Source organism: Pezoporus wallicus, unplaced genomic scaffold (assembly GCF_028554395.1).
Source record: "Pezoporus wallicus isolate ANWC-B61680 ecotype Strahan unplaced genomic scaffold, APGP_CSIRO_Pwel_v1 contig_10389, whole genome shotgun sequence".
In the NCBI taxonomy this organism is placed as follows: domain Eukaryota; kingdom Metazoa; phylum Chordata; class Aves; order Psittaciformes; family Psittacidae; genus Pezoporus; species Pezoporus wallicus.
Genome location: NW_026637666.1, coordinates 320,052 through 340,978, shown reverse-complemented (window position 1 = coordinate 340,978; position 20,927 = coordinate 320,052). Strand labels below are relative to the sequence as shown.

General features: G+C 47.6%; 1 protein-coding gene across 1 annotated transcript; it reads right to left on the bottom strand.

The window, feature by feature from the left end:
- Positions 1-2,574: 2,574 nt before the first annotated feature.
- Positions 2,575-11,702, bottom strand: CHCT1 (CHD1 helical C-terminal domain containing 1). The gene is made up of 7 exons (XM_057407144.1): positions 11,572-11,702; positions 10,673-10,801; positions 9,476-9,651; positions 8,864-8,963; positions 5,866-6,034; positions 3,504-3,652; positions 2,575-2,826 (listed from the first exon to the last, which is right to left on the bottom strand). Exons 1-7 carry the CDS (start codon positions 11,647-11,649, stop codon positions 2,575-2,577), a joined length of 1,053 nt encoding a protein of 350 aa, XP_057263127.1. The 5' UTR covers positions 11,650-11,702.
- Between the last annotated feature and the right edge of the window lie 9,225 nt (positions 11,703-20,927).

The following is a 20,927-nucleotide window of genomic DNA, read 5'->3' as shown; positions in this document are numbered from 1 at the left end:
TTCTTTTGTAAGTTGAAAGAATGAAGTTTTTCTCTCAATGCGCTGCAGTGTGAAGTTTGCTCCAGGTGCCGTTGCGCTGCTTCTCATGGTACAACAAATGCACATTTAACTTGGTTTCCTTTTTGTAGTCCTACATATGGGGAGAGTGCAGACAGGAGAATGCATCGTGCCTAAAACATGATTGAAGCTGTTGACAAAACCTTCACTTGATCTGGTGGGGTTTGAGGCCGCAGGCCAGCAGCGGGTAGCCCAGTGGAGATGTTGCCATTACCAGTCTTTAAGCAGAGATTCTCCCCTCTGCTGCCTGTGCAGAAAACACTTTATTTCCTCTAAAGGTTGTGGTTCCCCCTTCTCTTTTCCTTTCTGTTCTATAACACCAGTGACTGCCCAAACGCCAGTTGCGGATCCGACTCCTCGGTGTGGGTCTCTCCCCATTCACCGCAACTGGCCCGTGGCGCGCTGTTTGTCGTGGCCCTGCAAGGACCCCTCTTGAGTAGCAGGGAGGAAACTTCCTTGACCTGGAAACAAACTCAAACTGCGTGTGAGGAATTGGCAGCACTGGTAACGCTTTTGTCCCTAAATCTCAGGAATGTTTTAGGCAGTGAAACCGGTTTCCCTTCTGTGATGGAAAGGCGCGTGCTCTAGGGTCTTGTGTACCAATCTGTCCTTGCAATCCTCAGTATCTATAGCATGAGTGGCCTTAGTGAGTTTGTTGAAGTGCACATTTTTGTTTTCCTTTCTTCAGAAGTAAAGTTTAAAGATGACAAAGATATATACTATATAAATATATAGAGCTATTTAGAGACTTGGTTTGTGGTGCACAAGTTCAGTGTTGGATCGCTCAGTAATTGTCGCAGGTACCATATGTGTAACTTCCTTTCTTTGATGTATATCCCGTGATGGGAAGCGATGTTGCCATGGTAACTACAACTTTACAATTTCTTTATGACTCAACGATGTGAATGAACTCTACATTTGATTGAATATTACCGGGTTCAGTACTATTTTTATACCTTATTGAACTACAGGGGATTTTAATTTAATAGCATTTTAAAAAAAAGATGTTGCTTGAACTGTATCATTGAATAAATCAAACTACTTATACAACCCCCTCCTCTAAACCACCATCTCTGCCTGTAGTGCCACATTCATTGATAGGAAAGTATCTCCATCATTACTAGACCTTGGAGACCACCTTACTTGTCGTGTCAAGACTTAACGTTCCGTATCCTCCTCCTCCTGGACTGCAGTGCCCAGCATTCTTTGTACCCATCAAACCACACTATGTTTGTAACCAGCATTGTGATATTCTGTAACTGTATTGCTAAAATGAAATATTGACCTAATAAATGGAGTGTTTCCCGCATCTCCAAGTATCTGCATTGAATCTGCTTAAAACTTTGCTTCCAACAAACAGCTGCCCCTTGCCGCAACGTGTCTAAGAGTGGGTGTTTGGCTGTTTCTGCCTTGTCACAGTAAGCCAGAGCGAGGTTAGGAGTTGAGTTGAGCTGATCCAGCTCCTGGGGCTGCCTTTGTTGTCTCCTTTGGGCTCTGTTGCCCACGTTAGCTTTGTCCTGGCCTGTGGCTGTGCTGGCCAAGCTTTCTTGAGCAAGATGTCTGGGTTTCCATAGCTCTCTGACCACGCAGCTTTGGGGGTACTTCCATTGTAGCTGTCCCCTTTGTTTTGTGTTTGATACCCTTTATACTGAGTTGTAAACGTGACTGCCTTGTCACCGAGGACCTTCTGGTACTAATGCTTTCCCCTGAGGTGGCCACGGGGATGCGGAGTCTTTCATCCAGGTGAGCAGGCACAGGGCAAAAGCATTTTCTGTGTCTGCCTGAGCACAGGACGGGTTGGAGGCAGCGTTTCTGGAGCTTTTGTTGTGAACCCCTCAGGTGTGAGAGGTGTGTGTTGGTGGTAAATGAGCGGTAACCCCCCAGCCGTGCGGGGGCTCCTGGCACAGGTCTGCCATTTCCATTCCAAAAACGCCTCCGAACACCCAGCCCGAGTGCAGCCCAGAGATGCTGCACCCTGAGGAGCCCAGGTGAGGTCTGTGCCAGGTTCAGCTCTTGTGAAGCAAGGCTGGCTCCAGAGGCAGCCGTGCTGACATCCTCAGGGCTGTGGCCTTGCCCTTTGCGGCTGTGCAGCCCGTCTGTAGGGTCCATGCAAATGGAAATGGGTGAAGGATGCCAGGCCTGGGGCATCTCCGTGTGTTCCTGCAGCTTCCTCAACGCTTTCCCTCTTCCCCAGGGAAACGCTGATATTTGGGGAGTGCTGAAGCCAAACTGCCCGGCACAAACCAACAAAAGCAGACAACAAAAGCGTCTTTGCTTCAGCCACTAAGAAGGAAGAATCAACAACAGCAACCCCAAAACTGCTTCTGCCCAGGCACAAGGGACCTGGTGTTGAACACATGGAGGTACGAGGCCGTCCTACTGCTGCCTGTGGAGTTAAGCGAAGCTGCCTCCCAGCAATGACTTTGTTCCCTGGGTCAGTTGGAGCAGAGTCCCAAACCCTGCCATGGGCAAGGATCAGGCTCTTCCGCGTGCCAACAGAATTCACCATAATTCCCCCTAAGCCAGGCTGCAGCGAGCCGCTGGGGCAGGCTGGCTGCTTGCAGGTGGGGTGGCCTTGGGGTTATGCTCCCTTGGCTGTCCCAAAGCACAGGAAGCTCCTCCTGGCTGGCAGAAGGTCTGGTGCATCCCGGACAGGAGCAGCTCCTGTTCCGGGGGTGTCCCTGCAGGGTGACAGCCTGCCACCAGGCGCCACGGCTGCGGGCTTCTGCTTGTGCCTGATAGCTCTGGTTCCCCACTGAACAGAGCTTCCTATGGCACAAAATGTGGGCTTTACTGTTCCGGATTTAACTGCCAGCCGTGGCCTCTGCTGGCATCTCTTCAGGCTGTGGTTTGGGGGGGGGGGGGTTTGTGTCTCTTTTCCCTTGGTTCTGCGTTACTCTTTGAGCCAGGGTTGTGCAACGCTTCCTTGAATTCCCCGGTGCTCCGTTTCAATGGAAGAGAGCAAGCAGCCCGAGTTAGGAAACGTGCATGGAGGACTACTGCCTTGGTAGCACCCCTGCTGCCGACTTCCACGATTAAACAGCAGGAAAAAGCAATCCCTGTAGTATCCGTGAGTAGCACTGGTGCATCCTTTAGTTGACACCAAAGGTTTTCTTACCGTGCACTTAGAGCAGGGAGCTCCGAAGGTGAAACCTTTTCCCTTTCCCTCTGTCATCTGGTCAGGAAACTGAGGTCATTGCTGGCAGAGCTCAGTTTTCCGTGAGAGCTTTCCCATCGTGTCTAAGTCACCTCAAGTCCTACTGGAAACGTTACACATCCAAGTCCTGAGCAGGCTTTAATCTTGCTCAGCTCTGTCTTAACCCACGGTGGCACTTCGAGGGCACGCAGTATGTTTCTGAAGCGGCCACGTGCACCTCTGTGTTTGGGTCACTGCGTGTGCTCCGGAGGAAGGTCACAACCTGCAGCTGGAAGAAGCATTCCATTACCTGAAGGAGACTCCTCGTGTGCTGCTGCTGAGCCAGGTCTGGGAGAAGCTGAACCCGCTGCCCGGTGAAGGCGCCCTGTGCCATCCTCCTTCCCAGCCTCAAGCGCGCCCTTGGCAGCGGTGCCTCCGTGGCAGAGCTCCTGCCAAGGCCTGTGGGTGCGAGCCAAGATGCCTTTTCAGAAGGAAATCTGTTGTTTTGGTTCTAAAAATGGCCTGCGTCGTCTGCCCTTCCACTGGGAGCTAGGGGGGATTCTTCTTGCTTGGGCTCAGAGTTGAGGCCAGTAACTAAGCCCCTGCCCACCCATCCCTGCTTTGGCACGCAGGAAGGAAGGATCTCTGGGGTTTTTGACTGGTCACACTGTAGGATTTCTATGCCAAGCTGTTGATCTCTCAGATGCTTCCTTAAGTCCTGGGTTCCGCTGTAAATCAAACCTAGCCAACCCTGAAGCCCCAACCAACCAGTTCTGTTGCTATTTTCTCGCTATTCCTGTCCTGAAGCATCAGCTCTCAGATGAGTCTCTGCAGCAGCGGCAGCAGGCAAACAGGGGTACAGCCACCCCAGTGTGGATCAATGGGTGCCAGCTGCAGATGTGCCAAGGACACCGGTGTGAGTACAGGCCAAACGCGTGGCTGTTGTTTGCCCAGAACAGTTACAAATGGCAAGTGTGTGTGGAGCAGTTATGAAACTTCTTTTAACCAGGGTATTTTCCATACTGGTCTCTTTCCCTCTTTCATTCCCTGCTCCCCAGTCAGTGACTGCTGACCATGTGTAGGGTTTGTGTGTGTGTGTGAGCAGAAATGAGCAGGGAACAGATCCTGCTCTCCTCAGGAAAGGGTTTCTGCCATAGTAAGGAAAGAAGCAGCTGTTTGCTTCCTGACAAGCACTGCTCTTCCATTACTGGGGTTTATGCAAAAAGAACGATGTAGGAAAGGTAGATCTGATACTTCACACATCCCCTGTTGAGCCTCAGTGCTGATGCACTGTTAGGAACCTCCAGGATAAGAATAAATAAGATCACATGGTTTAAAACAACCTGGTTTTCATTGCGCTTGGGTCCAGGCTTGTTGCTACGACGCTGCGGGTGTTTCAGTATTTGGTGGATTCAGGGAACCATGGAGACTGTTTTTATTCCCTGCTCTTTATTCCGGTGCTGAGGCTGCAGTAACCAGCTCCTGTGCTCCCCTTCCCTCTGCAGTGCTCTGGGAACCTTAAAAACAACAGAAAAGACACAAAGTAAATGGAAGGTGTAATTCCTCTGGGCAGCCTTGTCTCCCACAGGAGCTGGTTCGGCTGTGCCCCGGCCGTCCCCTGGGGCTTTACTGCTTGGAGCCTGCACGTGCTTCAATCCCAATCCCTTCAATCCCACTGGGCTGCTCCTGCTGGCGAGCAGCCCCCAGCCCCAAACCCTTGCTGTGGTCGTTGCGCTTCAGCTGTGCTAATTTCTGGTGTTCCACGCGCTGTGTGTCCGCGATGCATTCACCAGCGTAGGGGTCGGTGGGGTGGTATTTTCTCCATCCCTACAGTGGAGCAGACAAGCAGAGGAGGATTGCCTGGAGTCACACAGCCAGCAGGTTACTGTGGGACTCCTACTCAGCCTCCTGCATCAGGCCGTCTAGCTCTTGCTTTTCTGACTTGGTTTATGAGTTTGGATGTGAAGTGCTCCCTCAGAGCTGTTACACACCAGATTGGACTCTTTTTAGAAGTAAATAGACTGGGGAGGAAAGAGATGAAAAGCAAGATGCTTATGAGTGCATGAGAACTCCCACAGGACATGTGATTGCATTTTAGCAGCTTGAAAATAGGCTTATGTGGGACAAATCCTCCTTCCACAGGCAGACCGTGGCACCTGTTTGTGGCAAAGCTGATCTTGTCAGCAATTGCTTCTAATGTCCCTTTCTCCATCCCCCCTTGAGGGTTTGCGTGTGGTGGAGTCCTGGCTGGAGTCAACAGGCTCCCAGTGACTGCTTTGCAAACACCCTTCCTACAGGTTGGTCTGCATTTTTGCTCTGGAAGACAAAGTGTGTGGCTTTGCTGGGTGGGCCCAAAGGCAAACCACAACTATGCTCTGAGCATCCAGACTGCTATGTAAAGACACGCTAATGAATGCCGACTGACATGCGCCAACAAAGAGGCATCTTCTTCCTTACTACTGCCTTGTGCTATAGTAGCTTCTCTTACTGCTGTCTTCCCTACTCCCATGTCTCTTCTCTGAGTAGCAGTTCAACCTGCCCGGCTCCTCCAGCTCCACCACTGACTGCTCTTCACCTCCTGGGCCTCTGGCAAAAATGCCAAGTTTCAATGCCTCTCCTGGGGCAGGAAGATGCTTTCCCTGCTTGGTGCCGATGCCACTGCCTGAGCTCACCTGCCATTCCTGCCGCTGGGCGTTGACTTGGCAGTTGTGCTGATGGTGACTGTCTCTTTGACCTGGCTGCTCCTGCAGGTCTCTCTGTCCCTCCTTGGAGACCCCGTCTGGTGTAAAGCCAATTCAGTTCCTCTTCTGAATATGGGGTTTCCGAAGGGCAGCATAATTGCTTAAAAACAAGAAGGGAGCAACCACAAAGAACACTTTAAAAGATATTTATATGAGCAACCACCACACACTGACTCATGCTTGGGCAATAACTCTTGCTTAACCGTGGTCCTGTTGCGTGGCCAGCTGAGAAATGACTGTACTGACCGCACAAATCCTCACCTGACAGGGTTTGTTCCTTGCAGTTGAGATCTGAGACCCCATCCGACCCAGCAGCCAGTGCTGGTGTAGCCACTGCAGAGCTGTGTTCTCTGTGCTGTCGCTGGTCCCCTGCGTTGGTGCCCAGCTCAGCTCAGCTCAGCTCTCTTTGCAGCTTGGCTCACACAGCCCAGGCTACCCAAGCACCTAAAGATGTGTGTTTCGACACAAGAGCCCTTCTCACACGGTAGGGACAGCACTGTCCTTCTTCAGGCGCTTCGGGCGGCTCGTCAGTGGCTGCGAGCGCTCCTGGGTGGCTGCATCTGAACAAAGGCTCGAGTGTGTGCGATGGGACACGGGCGCTGCTCAGCCCCGCTCAGCCCGGGCGGGGGCTGCTGCGGACGGGTGTGCGCTGCCGCTGGATGTCACTGTCGCTTTATGGCACTGTATGCTGGGAGGGCGGCAGACGGGCGGCGATGGGTCCCTGCCCTGGGCATCCTAAGGGTGGCGGGAGGGTAGCATGGAGCTGGGTGCAGAGCAGCTGCTGCGCTGCGCCTCCTTCCCAGAGGCAATCCCAGAGAGAAGGGGTTTTGCATTGCCAGTGTTCGTGCTGTTTGACTTGCTTTAAAAAAACAAGCAATGCTTCCAAAGCCTCAGAGAGCCCACAAGACTTCGTTCTTTACTCTCTTAGGCTGAGACATGGGGCTGATTTCTACAGCTTTGAGCAGCGCACAGGCACCAGCGGGTTGCAAAGGGAAACGATGCTCTCTTCTAGCTCTGAGAAGCAGCCCTGGTATTTTCACCAAGTCTGAAGGCAGGGACTTGGGACCAGTGTTTGAATTCAGACGTGGTTGATTGGTTTGGTTCTAATTAAAAACAAGCAAACAAACAGAAGCCTAAAAGCCCAAATGTGAGGCAAGGGGACTCAGCTCCCTAATTTCAAGAGGACGGGTGAGCAAGACTAACAGATGGCTGCTCGCTTGCCTCTCTCCTGGACCAAACCTCACAACGTTGTCAAATCACCACACTGACAACCTCAATCGCTTGCTAATTAAATATTGTTTCTGCATTCTTATGCTCACTCATCTAAAGAACGAGGCATTTCCAAACAACCTATTTCTGTTGTGCCGAGCATGCCGATCCCCCCTGGATCCACAGCCTGTTGTTTATGCTCTAGCAGGGAGCCGACTGCTGTTCCCTTCCCACAAAGGGCGAAAGATGCTTATTTTTCTCCCACTTGTCTTGCATAACAAAAGGCATTTGTCAACCCTTACATAACGGCAGGATTTGTCACTTCTTTTAGGAGGCAGCCTGGTCCCCAGCGTGGCACAGCCATGGCTCCTCGGTACACGCCGGAGCGTCCCAATAGCGCACAATGCAGCGTGACTAATGCTTGTCACCCACTGTTTGGGTTTTTCTTCCCCCCCTCCTCCTTGGACACTAAGATGTGTCATTTGGTTGTGGTTTTTATTTAGGGGAGCAAAAAGGATGGGAAGGTGTTGGGGGGGGGTGGTCCTGGCTCTTTAATACTTGTTCCAAGGTGGCAGTGGGGAGCTACCATCAGTTCTGTGTGCTGCAGGAGCAGTGGGGCTTGTCCTTAGCCAGGCCTCTGAGAAGGGCCGTGCTGGAAATGGAGCTCAATTTCCCCCTCCCCAGCACTCACAAGTGGAAGGGAGCAGGAATGCCTGTTCCCTCCTGGGACTGCCAGTTGCTTTTTTAATATCTCCCAATTAATCTCTTGCGTCTTGTGCCAGCAACAGGCATTTGTTGGGCATTTTTGTTTCTTTATGATCGGTTTGATTTCCTCAGCGTTGGAACATCTTTATGGAGCCTTAGAAATAAATAAATAGTTCTGTTTCCCCGTAAACTAAAAGCAAAACCTGCATGGCTGGCTTCCTCCTTGCTCTCTGACTGCAGGAGAGAGCTGTTTACCTGTGGCCTCAAACTTATTTATGGCCTTATCACTGCCAGCTATCAGATGACCACAGCTCCCTTTTTAACACGAAGCAAGCAGTGTCCTGGTGACCCAACAAGCTCTCGCCTGCTGCTCGTTTCTGATTTACTCGGAGCAATTTCCCAGTTGATTCCTCTCTTTCTGTTCCTCATTGTAGATCTGGTCTTCATTATTTCTTAATGAATTTCTGAAAGTGTGTGTTTCTCGTGGACCTTTGAACCTCCTGGTGTACTCAGCCTTTGCTCAGCAGATATGTTTATGGTTGGTTATGAGACTGCTCACATGGGTTAACCCTTTGGAGTCAGTGCTCTCGGGAAGCCACTGGTTGCAGTTTCCCTTTATAGCTGAGGCTCAGACACAGAAATCAGCTTTGGCTAACACAGGCTGCACCTGAACTAGTCGCTTGTTTCAAAGTTTAACTATTACACCATTAGATAAAACTATGGATCAAATCTGGTCTGTAAAGCCTGACTAGAAACGTGGCATCAGAAACAGCTCCCAAAATTGTAATCCACTGTGCTGAGGCCACCAGCTCTGCTTCCCAGTGCCAGCCAGGGAAGGCAACTGGTGCCTGTGATAGCTCAGTGCGTGTGTTATGCTAGGAACTGGCAATATCTTCAGGATCTGTGGCCTTCTCCTTTGACATGGATCAATCTGTGTAAGCTGCATGGAAGTTATCCCTTAAAGTTATCACAGCAGGAACACCTTATGGCTGTATTAACTTTTCTATTTGCTTACTTGAAACTTATCCATTTGGTTTTTCTTGATGCACACGTACATCTTCTCCAACTGATCTGCTTCCAGCTCTGAGAAGAGGGAGACAAACTGCCATAACTTCCTTGGGAAAAGAAAGACATGTGGACTGTGTGAGTACAAACTTCATCCTCTTCCTCGCCTGCTCCCTAGTTCTGGCTTGGCAAGTGTAGCCACTGACATACCCTTTGCACAGATTTTTGCCCTATTTCCTTCCCCCCCACAAGCATATAAACTTTCAAAGAACTGCTTCCCTAAGCATGGGAAGGGTTACCTACTAACTCAGGTGGCTACGTAGGAGCCCCTTTACTTGCAAAGGGATGTTGCTGATGGGCAGCACATTAAAATTGGCCTTGTGCTGGGCAGGACTAGGTACCACATGGCCTGTGCTAAAATCACCTGCTAGATCTGTGAGTATTTGGCAGTTGGAGCAGCTCTACAAGCATCCTGTAGACACCCAACCTGATTTCCAGTGCCTGCAAATACATGGTCAAAGCAAGCCTCTAAACGCCCGCAGGGAGCAGCAGGGGCAGGAGCCGACCACGGTGGGAGCATCGCAGTGGGGTACCACCATGCCAGGTAAGAGGAGACCCTTACTTCTGCCAGCGTGCGACTTCTGAGGCTCTGCAGAACTTGTGGAGAAACTGATCGATGCAGTTCCCAGTTATGGCCAAACTTTCCTGGACGTGCTTCAGTCTTTTCTTCATGAGGTGGTGCTGGGACAAATTCAGTTTCCGAAGGGATGACTTAAAGGGTCTCAAAACCTCCTTGCACTGCAAAAAAACACTCTATATAAATTGTTGGCATAGGTGTTCAGCACTTCAAATGCAGGTGTCAGGCGTTCCGTTTCACTAAATAAACTGATTAAATAGCTGGGCAGGAAGCCCTGAAGGAGTGTTGTGTTTAAGTGTCTCCTGTATAGACATGGGGGACCTGACGTGGGTCTTCAGCAGGACCTCCGTCAAGCACTCCCACTGCTCTGCAGGAGTTGCTCCTGCACATCCCAAGGTTGGTGATGCCATAGGCAAAGCATGCCAAAGGTGATGCGAAAGCGAATTGAGTGATTTCCAAGACTGGGAATTCCTTTTTAACATTGTGGGGTGAAAGGTATAAATTTCAGGCTACAAACTAGCTGCTGTTCTGCAAGGAGGGGGAAAGGAAACTGCTTTCCTGCTTCTTCTCATGCTGCTCCTTCCTGTGGCCAAACCTGGGACCTGGTGCAAACATTCACACATGATGCAAGAGCAAACCCTGTGCCTGGATGCCCTCCCTTTTGTGTGTCTTTTTGTCTGTTGTATGCACTAGACCATGAATGGGGCCATGTGTGGTTATGCCATATACCAGGAACAGGAAGGTTATCTGCCATGCTGGGGGAGGATGGGATGGGATGGAGCTTTGGTAGCTGCAGTGTAAGTGATGCAGAGGAACCAAACCACTTTAGCCAAGGAAGCACATGGTGTCATGAGAAGTGATAACATAGCAGTACTTGTTCCCATAAACCAAGCTGTGTTTGTGAAATGGGATTATTTGTTGGTTGGTTGGGGTTTTCTGGGGGGAGGTTGTGTGTTTGGGGTTTGTTTTTTTGTTTTTAAACTAAAAGTGCTGCAGTGTGCCCAAGACTGGAAAACAATGAGGAGGTAAAAGGTTTTAGACATGGAAGAAAGCTACGGAATGAAGTCTCGTGTTCTTTTTTATCTCCCTCTGCCAGGCTCCTGCGTTCCACTTGCTCCCTCCCTCTCAAAACCCTGGGATTCCACTGACTTTTTCTACAGCTAAAGCTACCCAGTATCTCACAACTTTAAAGGTGTCCTTATCAAGGCCCTCTGCGCAACAGATGAGCGGGGCCTTGAGTGGTGGGGCACTCTCGCTGCCTGTTCCAAGGGCTGCCTCCTTCGCTGCGCCACACAGGTCCTCCTCTGCGGTCTGCAAATTGCCAAAGGCATAGGTTAGTTTTCCAGTTCATACACATCTTGCATCCTCTCTCTGAAAGCTGCCAAGGACAACCCCTGTCCTAGGACTCAGAAGCATTTCTCTTCCTGCCAGATCATTTCAGATTGGGTTTTCAAAGGTGCTTAATGAAGCTAGGTATTCTATTGTAATTAAAAGTCCGTAAGACTTTTCAAGGTGCCTACTTGAAATCCCTTTTGGAAATCCTACCTCTGATAAATTACAAGGTAAACAATGGCCACTGGTTTCTAATGGCATTAATCAAACATGGGCTGAGAGCCACTTGTTAAGTGGAAATACGTGGTTACAATGGGCTCATTGAAATGCCACACTGCTCCAAGCACAGCTGTATTGATGGCAAAGGTACTGTGGCCAACCTGCTGCAAAGCCAGACTGGAAACAAAAGTCCTCAGCCACTGAACTTGCATCTCCCAGTCTGGGAAGGGGGATATTTTCTCTTGCAAGGGGCGATGGCTGTTTCCTTTGTGTCACCATTTGTGTAGGTAGCTCCTCCACTCATCTTTTGGAAAGCAACTCCTACATAACTGACTTAAACACAAGTTTGCGTTGCCTTATAAAACATGCTGAAGTGTGTATGAAGGTAAGTCCTTTCCTCTCTGACATGCTCTGCTCCACTGGAAGATTACTTCTCTGCAACTTGCATCCCAAACCACATTTCAGAGGTGAGACTGAAGCTGGGCTCTGCTTTGCTCCCACTATGTGCCAGTCTCCATGCCCCTGCTCACCTGGCCAGCTGTGCTGTCCCTGCTGCAGTCCCTGGCCATGGCTCCATCCACTTCATCCTTAAAGCCTGTCTCCTCCATGGCACGCAGACCTCCTCTCCCTTCCCTGGGACCTCACTTGTGCCACGTAGAAGGAGAACCATGTTTGCACCAAGATGTGCTGGGGTAACCAGGGTACCCGGACACCGGTTCTAAGTTCCATCAACAATGGCAACTGCTGAGACCCGCCAACCCCACACCACCACGGCCCTCTGGGGCAAAGTCACCTCTCCCCTGCTCCCCAGTTTTGCCACTGATTTCTGGTCTTAAGAAAATAGGCAGAACCCCCTGGATTTTCCCCTTGGTGGTAGTGGTCAGGATATTCAATGCTGTCAATGGCTCCTGTAGGCAATGGGAGAGAAATGTCCCTTGCTTTCTTTGTTTGCGTATGTGGGAGCTTGGTGGCATCTCTGAGGCTCTTGGTTGGTGCTGGGTTCGCCCCTGCCATGAGCCCAGCACCTGTAACTGTGCATCAGTGGAGACTGTTTTGGCCTCTAAACGTGGCACAGAGTGCTTCTCTTTGAGTCACACACGTGGCTGTGTGTGCTGCATCAGCTGTGCATGAGAAAGGGTGCAGCTCCTGGTGTGAGCAATCAGTTTTCCTTTATGGCTTGTGCCACTACCAAGTTCAATGCAGGCCTTTCTCCAACTCTTCTACTGCATCTGCTGAGCTGCAGGGAAGCACCAGCCCCAAGAGAAAGCCAGGCTTACACGGGGCTGGGGATGATTTCTGTCACAGAAGCAGCCCTATTTGAGGAGGTGAAGAGTTGCAACCAGGAAAAGGGACTTCAGGCTGCATCCTAGGTGTTTTTCAGGGCACTGGTTGGAGTTGAGACCTCAGTTCTCATTACAGTGTAATGGAAATTCAGGGTTACTTTCTTCACAGATGGCAGTGAAAGCCAGCAGCAGGGAGATCTCACTCTCCTGGGTAACATCTCTTTTAAAGCTCCCCTTAGAACAAATTGCACTTGCCAGGAAGAAGTCTGGAAAGGCTTTGGAGTTAAAAGGACTTTGATTTGGAAATTTACTTCAAGGAGAAATGCTTTCACAAAGAAAAATGTGCTGGGCTCCCATCGTGCCCTGACCAGTCAGACAAGTGCGATTGTTCTGTCCCTTGGACAATTACTGTAAGTGCTGCAGCTGTGATTCAGCTGTACTCCTGTGCCACGTCGCTTCTGGCACCGGGAGTCATCTCAAGGGCTGTACAAAGGCCCCCTCTCTCTGAGCCTCCCTCCCAGGCATGGCTGTGTGGAGGGACCAGCACTGCTCCTGGCAGAAGTTCGGATGCTTTTTGGTCAAGCATTTCTCTGTGCAGCCAGAGATGCTGAGCACCTCCTGAGCCAAATGCCTGGTGCAGGCAGTAGCCTTGGGAAAGCACCTATTGATGGGCCTTGAAACAGAGACAGGTTCTTGTTTTCAGGCTGCCTTAGGTAAGTTTGACCTTTCCCCATGACTGAATTCAATAATGACAAAAGTCTAGTACGACAAGCCCTCACCTAAAGATGTCTGCAGCACTTTCCCTCCTGTGTCTGCTTTACTTCCTCCCCCACATCTGAAGTTTTGCTGTCAGCTCTCTGACGCAGAAGCCTTACACAGGCAGGAGCTGAGCTGATGCAAAGACAATTAACTTCTAATGCTTTGCAGTTAGGTTTGCTTTGACCACCTGAGGTATGTTACAACTTGTTTAACCTGCACTAGGATCTTACAGTATGTTATGTATTATTTAACATAAGGTAAGCTATGCAGAACAACGCAGTGAGCTCAGCACAAGTAAATGTACCTATGCTGCTTCAGCCTGATTGTTGGGAGGACTATGTTGGAGATGGTTTGGTTGAAAGGGATGTTGAGAATGCAGCTTGTTACCAACACCACTTGTTACCAACCACCCTCTTTTTGTGTTTGCTGCCTGCAGTCATGACATCTGTCCCCAGCATGGCACACACCTCCCCTCCTTTATACCTCTAAAGGTTTAACAAAGAAGTTGCCAGCTTATGTTCTCACCCCTCAAGACAGCGTATTGAAGGGTAGCATGTTTCAGGCTTACAGTAGCACAAGAGAAATGAAGCTTCTTCAGCACAAGCTTTCACACACATTAGCAGCTAGATTAAAAGCCCTTTAGGAGCCCTAGGGACGTACATCAGTTGTTAGCATAGGCATAACCCATATTTGCATGGCCATATCTGTGTCCTTGTGAGATTACAGCTTCCACACAGCATGTGACCGCTGCATGGAGTGACTCTCTTGGCTTATCATGTGTACACTTCACTGTTTCAGAGGACAAAGAAGGCCTTGAGTTCCCCTTGAAAATCCCAGTCTTTGTTCTTCTACCTTTCAGTGTATGCTCCACTCAGAGTTCAGCCAAAGCCACAAACGTACAAACAGAAGGTATAGTTGGAGTTTCCTGGCCAGTCTACATCTGAGGATCTCACTGTCTTTAGGAGTTGTCCATTAACCTGGCTCACAGTGGAGCAATGATCTTAGTAGTCCTCTCCAGATCAGCTGGTGTAGTGGCAGAGCAGAAGACTAGACTGCTGAGGTTGCAAAATGCCTTTTTTCATGGTTGAACTGCACAGTAATGTTCAAAGCTATACTTTTACCAAACAGCTACAAACCTTCCCTGTCTGAACCTGAACTTTTTTGGGTAGCACTGAGTCAGATTTCAGTTCATTCTCTTCATCATGTTTGTCTGGTGGACAAGTCAGCTGCTGTGAGACCAGGCATGAGATGTGCCTTTGAGTCCTTGAAGTCTGCGGGTGTTTCCCCTCCACGTGCCCCTCTAGAGGACAAAGCTGCTTTTTCCTCTGAAGCTTATCATGTCAGAAGATGGCATAACCCAGACCACATCAATGTAAATCTGTCGGATTACATTGCCTACTTAAGGGCAAGAGTCCTTTGAAACAATGTTCTGACTGGATGGGGAAAAGTCAGGAGTACAAACAGATCATGTATCTCGGATTTCTCCCCTTGAAGGAAAGGAAGCCTAAGTGCCAATGAAACACACTGTACTGTAACACTGCACCTTAGGGAAAACTGCTTCCCTGACAGCTCTTTTGTGAATATCAATTTCTAATATTTGAGTGTCTTAGTATTCCAGGAGCTGTGCAATTGCAAATACTAACAGACTTCTCTATTACAGCAGCTCTTCCAGTGCAAGAGTAGGCATGTAGCCAGAAAAAGACACAGTTGTGAAGATGCTCTGTTCATGCTGCTGTTTGTTATTTGCTGGTTTAGGCAGATTTAGCATGAATACCACATGTGATGTGATGAGTCAGGTTGCATATAATACATGCAGGCATCTGATGCAATATTTATTTACTGTGGGCCACAGGGAAGGAGAGCTGATAAACACAGATAAATACACAGGTATTTTACATTATACTTAAACCTGTACACGTGGTTTAGTTAAACACAAAATCAAACATCATTGCCAGATGTATTGCAATGTAATACTAAAGAAGGTTATTGTAATGTGGAATGGAATTGTAATGAGGAATGTTTTTCAGTAACCTGTTCTTACCAGGAAGGTGGTGAACGCTTCATTTGACAGAGTGATTAATGATACTGGGCACAACTGCTCAGGCTGCAGGGGTGGAGGCTCCGCTAATTGGATGTGGAAATTCCTTTCCTGGTGCTTAAGGATGATGAAAACTTTCACAGCCAAATGGAGACTTCTCTCTGCTCAAGTTAAGAAAATCTTTTATTAGGGGAAGAGACCTGAAAGAGAATTTGGGCTTAGTTAATGGTTTCTGCGTGGCATTATTAGAGGCACTGTAATACACCACAGGCTATAGTTAAGTGTTGGGAGCTGCTCATCTCACCACTTGTTTTTATTAATGGTTCCTTACGAAACCCAAACATGATTTGTAACCAGGTGTGTGTAAAAGCCATAAATACATCTGCATCTTTTATCCATTTCTTGCAAAATCTGATCAGGTGTGTTCCAAGCATTCCCACACTGGAAGACACAGCTAGCCAAATCTTCCACAGTGCCCAAAGCTACCAGTGACTAACATCTGGTGCTGGACACCTCCTTGTCAGTAGACATATCTTCAGGTGTTCCTATGTTATTTTATGCTTCAATAGTTTTGTAGATGTTTGTCTTTAGGTTTTCAGCTTATTAATGGTGTTTGCTAATGTCATGTAACTTTTCTAAGCTGCCCGAAGTCCTCAGGAACTGAAAGAGCATTATCAGCTTCCTCCGTACTTCGCAAGTTGCAGCCTGTGAGAAACAGAATAGTTAAAGGCTTTCCTTCTTGCTGTGCTTCACAAGTGTTCAGGTTTTAATACAAACTGAAATGGACACTGTTAATGAGATGTTAATAAGACTGTCCCTTTGGTGCTCCTTCTAAAATCAATTCTGTGACAAGCTGGCTATCGCTTTATTGAAAATAGTTTAACTTTCCTTAAATCTTTTGGATCATTAACTGCCCTACGTGGTATCTGCCTGGCTTGCTTCCCCTCCCTAACAAATTGACCAATCTTAGCAATGAATTGGAGAAGCCTGGAGAATGATGAGACCGGTACCCCTGTGCCAAAAGGTCAGCTCTGCCTGGGGAATGTGGCAGGGGTTGCAATGGGATTAGCAACATATGCAGAGATGCATCAAATGCATAAACCAAAGAGGAGCCCAGAACCTAGAGGTAGGGAGTAATTAATAAATACATAAATACATAAATAAGTAACTGAGGGAGAGATGCGAGAACTAAGCACTGCTTGGGAGGGAAGAGAGGGCTTGAAAAGCAACAGCAGAGCACAACCAAGTGGGAAACCCAATTGCTCTGGGACCTAGGGAAAGAGCTCTCCTAGTCTCAAAATGGAAGAAAACAGCCTGAAACAGAGAGAGAAGGAGATGACCTAACAGAGAAATGCCCATCAAGGAAAGGATGCCTTTAGGGAGGCTGTGCAGAACTTGGTGATGCTTTCTTCTGTTAAAGAAAATGAACTCCTGGTCAGAGAGCAAAGTGCCAGCTCCCTTGCACACAGCTGTGCTGGGGAGGTGAAGCGAGGAGCTTGTAGATCTCCTTCAGTGTGTGTCCTGTGCCCTACGTTCACAGCTCTACCCTGGGTATGCTGTGAGCCCTCCTCAGCAAACAGCTGCTCTTCCATTAAATTCTTTCCTCTCTTTGCAATGGAGAGAAATAAAATAATAAAACCTGGAGAGGAATAAAAAGGGATTTTCCTCTCTCTACTGTAGAGAAATAAAATGTCAGGCCTTCAGAAGGGGTTCTCCTGTCTTGGTTTTTGTTCCCAGTCTGGAGGCTTTTCTGTGAACAGCTCAATGGAGAAAAACTTTTGCAGTGTCGTATCTGCACATATGGAGAGGATGGAAAATAACAACTGGTTGGAGCAATTGGGGCTCAGAGCCACAAGACCGTCTGCATCAGGTCTTTTCTCTCTGAGTCATGGTACCCTCAACTTCAAAGCCTCCTTTTATGGCAGAGGCTCTCAAATCTGTATCTTCTTTCCCTGCTCCTTTAGAAGACTTTAGTATCTGCCTCCAGTGATCTTGTTCTTTGCACAGGAGTGTCGGGCTGGCTCAGGTTCCAGTGCAGTCAGTGCTGCTGGGCTGGCTGCCTGCTGGCACCCAGTGTGGTGAGGCTTCTGGGCATGTGATGTGTCCCAGGGTTACAAGGGGTAATGAAGTTCATGCTCCTGGTAGTATTTAGGTCTCCTCCCTCTGTTGTCATTGATGCCCTTTTCATGCACATTCTGCCTTGTGTTGCATATCTCTCTCCTGCTCCCATACCTGTCCCTCACATCACGCTGCCCTGTGCCTGACCCTGTGTGCAAGAAGGATGCAAGTGCTCAGGAGTATTTCTACATTTCCACTTCACATTTATTTCAGTTCATGGATTTTCCAGAGGAAGTCAGATTTTGGAGCATTTTTTTTTTTAATTTTGGTTTTATTATTTAAAAAAAAAAAAAAGAAAAAAGAAAAAAGAAAATTCCCCCCCTACAGAACGTAGCTATCAAGAGAAGTAGCTTCATTTCTCTTTCTTAAAGCATTCAACACCTTTTATGCTTAAACTAATAACCCAATAAAAGGCCAGCTTTTTTTATGTGATGGGTTTCAGTCTCTTGTATTGACAGGGCCATGGGGTAGCTGTAGTGAAAGGTAGGCTCTGCTGGGAGAGGCAGAAGGGAGGAAAAAAAAGCAGTGCATGCCATTTCATTTCTGCAGTGTTCTGATTCCCTCCTACCAGCCTGAAAATGCAAAACGTGATCCTTTGTCTGGCATATGGGGATCTGGAGAATTGTTGGTAATTACAGCAGTTGTGCTATCCAGCTTAACTGGCTTAAATAACATATTAAGTGCTTTTACGATCTTCCACAACATGCTGGAATGCAAAGAGGTGTGTTTTCTTGCTGTTTGTACTTTCTGGCAGGCATGACTTATATAACATTAACCTGCAAAAAAAAATTGGTTTTCCTGATTTATGGCTTGTATAATTCACAGCCAGGGCTCTAGTTGATAAGATCCTGTTGTGCTAGGTGCTAGGCAGACGCAGGGCATACATTTCTTACTCAGAAGGTGGAGTCTAATTGCAGGGGAAGAGGCTGTGGGATGGTGACACAGAACGGTGGGGCTGAACCAGTCAGGGTGCCAGTGCAAAGGGTCTTGGGATACCATTGGTCATGATGGCAAAGGCAAAAAAGTGTGGGATCTGGAAGAGGCTCACAGGAAATAATGATTTAACTTATTTAGGGAACATTCCCACTATGTTAATGAAAATTTCATGTGAAATCAGGAATGATTTACTAAACATCATATCTAGAAGTGGGAGTATTGTAGGGTCTGGATTAGTGCTTATCCAGAAAAAAAAAAAAAAAGGCAGGAGTTAGTCTTCTCAAGAATCCTTTTTTTACTCCGTTTCTTGTATTTTTATTTAGCAAAAATTCTGTTAGTCATTTGATTCCACCCAAATTCCCGTGTCTCTTGCCTCAAAATCTCAATCTTCTATTATCTGCTATTAGACCTAACGCTTAAAGAAAATGTGAGAAGAACACTCTGTTAATGTCTTGTTGCTGAATCTAGTGTGATGAATAATTATGGAGCCAGAGGCTCAAAGAACCTGGTAAGACACATGGCGGGGGGGGGGGGAAGGGCATAAGTCACAAGGGGAATTAGTGATAATGATAAAAAGATTGGCACATTCTGACCTATAATTTGGTTTACTTTGACACAGCTTCCTGTGAAATCACAAGGACTGTTAGAATATGCAGGTAGTTAGCAGGATTTCTCCTGTTTGAAATTAAAGCATTGTGCAGGCTCTGCAGATTAGGGAGGGAAAATGTACTTTTTTTGTCTGGTTTTGCTTCCTAGTAGCTTGAAAATAGGGAGGTGAGAAACTTGTGTCAAATCCTGAAGTATAATTTTGCAATTAAAAGACTGAGGAGAAAGTGTGATCTGAAGACCTTCGGTTTCCTAGCTGTGACATTAAATTAACAGCTATCTTCATTCTCATTCCCTTTTAATATTCCTGCAGAGAAGCAAGCCAAAAACTCCCTAGGCTGGCTTCAGTTAAATGGAGGCACTGTTACTTACCCTGTTATTGTCTCTAGGCTGGGAGGGGAGTGATTTTTGTTGGTATTAGCTGGCTAATGTTTGCACAATGCTTTGGATGCTATAAAGTGATATATAGCTAATGCTGAAAATTGAGAGATGCTCTCTGGGAGATAGAAAACACTGTTTAAAGGCATTTTTCTGATTGGCTACACAGAAAATTTCAAGGTCATACATGTACCAGCTTGCAGGGCTGCACAGCTGGTACCTCATCACTAAAACCACCAGAATCACAACTAGAAGGCTGTTAGTTAAGTGTGTGGTACAAATGGAGGGATAAATTGAAACTGAAAGTGGAAAAAACAGTGGGGAAGTGGTAAGAAACAGAGAAATGAGTGGAGAAACTCTTGTCCATCATTGAGGTGTCCAAGTGTTTTATATGAACTTCAGATTGCTCCCTTCCTTGAATGAACCGATTTTCAAGCTGCAACCATTTGGGAATCTCCAGCTACCCTGAACTTTACTTTTATTGCTAAGAACCTGCTCAAGAATCTACTCAATATTCCAGGCCTAATTTTTAGTGGAGTAGCTGAAAGGAGCTGTTAGGCCAAAAGCTCTTCTAGGAGTAACTGGGCTTCTAACCAAAGGGAGAGTGAGTGCCAAAGGCTTTCATGGATCATTTAGCAGTGTGTTCTACATAATAAAACCACATGCAAATACTTAATATAGTAGGCAAAATTTTGATCAACCCCTGATACTTACCTTGCTGTGTGGGTACAATCAACCCACAAAAATGGCAAGGCAAGATGCTGAAGGAGCTATTTGTCCAGCAGCGATATGCCATGTTTGGTTTTGAGAGTCCACTGTAACACATCAACATACAGTGCGTGTTCAGCTGAAATGACAGCTAAACAGTCTGGTCATCTGCATCCTGTTGTGGCTCACTGCTGTACGGATGGGGATGAGGTGTAATGCAGAGCTCTGAGCAGATGGCAAGCCACTGGACTGTTTGTGTTGCCTCGGTGGCTTGATCAGCAGTTCCTCATTGGCTCTGGCCAGATTACAAGCATGATGCTATCTTTGATAATACCACTTGGTAAAGAACTTTAAAATCCTTAATTACTATCATTAGCCATTTGGCACCATAGAGTAGAAGTCTGTTATTTTCATGTCTTCTATTTGTTACGCCTGTGTCTGCAGGGTGTCTGGAGCGTCCTTAACTCAAACAGGGAGGTGTAACTTTTGGATCACGATCAGAGGTAGTGCGTGCATACCAGCATAAAAACGTGTGCATGTGCATACACACTTGTTTATGCAGTTGTCCAAAGTTCTTTCACTATCTGTGTCATGAAAGCACTGAACTGAGATATCAGTCTATTGGCAAGGTCATGAAGGCTGGCAGGTCTCTCTAGTTGGGGATGTCCCTTGTTTGTTCAGTGTTTGAATCATGTGAAACCTTAATTAGCAAATAAGATGCTCTGGCCTTCCCTTCCAAGATCTGAAACCGCATTAAGGGAAGTGCAAGGATGTGCCAAATGACGTGACACTACTGGCTCCATGGTTTTTGTTTTACTCTGCTGCCCTGCTGTTTTGAGATGTGCTTTCCATTGTATCGACTGCTGGCAAAACATTCATGAAGTTGTTACATGTCTTATGCTTCGGTATTGCTTTTTCTATGTACAACAATCAAACTGCTAAGATGTTGGAGACCCTGTGTGCAGCAGCTGTTGAGCTGAGAAGAAAGAAGCCCTTTCTTTGAAAGGGAAAGCTGCCCTGTCGTGCCACAGTGGTAAGCCACCGCATGCTGTGGCCCCGG

Excerpts from the sequence above, each read along its gene's own strand:
- CHCT1 (XM_057407144.1), bottom strand. The coding sequence starts at position 11,649 with ATGGAGGAGACAGGCTTTAAGGATGAAGTGGATGGAGCCATGGCCAGG. Across the intron at positions 10,802-11,571 it reads GGGACAGCACAGCTGGCCAG|ACCGCAGAGGAGGACCTGTG; the intron begins GTGAGCAGGGGC and ends GGCAATTTGCAG. Across the intron at positions 2,827-3,503 it reads ACACGAGGAGTCTCCTTCAG|GAAGCTCTGTTCAGTGGGGA; the intron begins GTAATGGAATGC and ends TTTGTGCCATAG.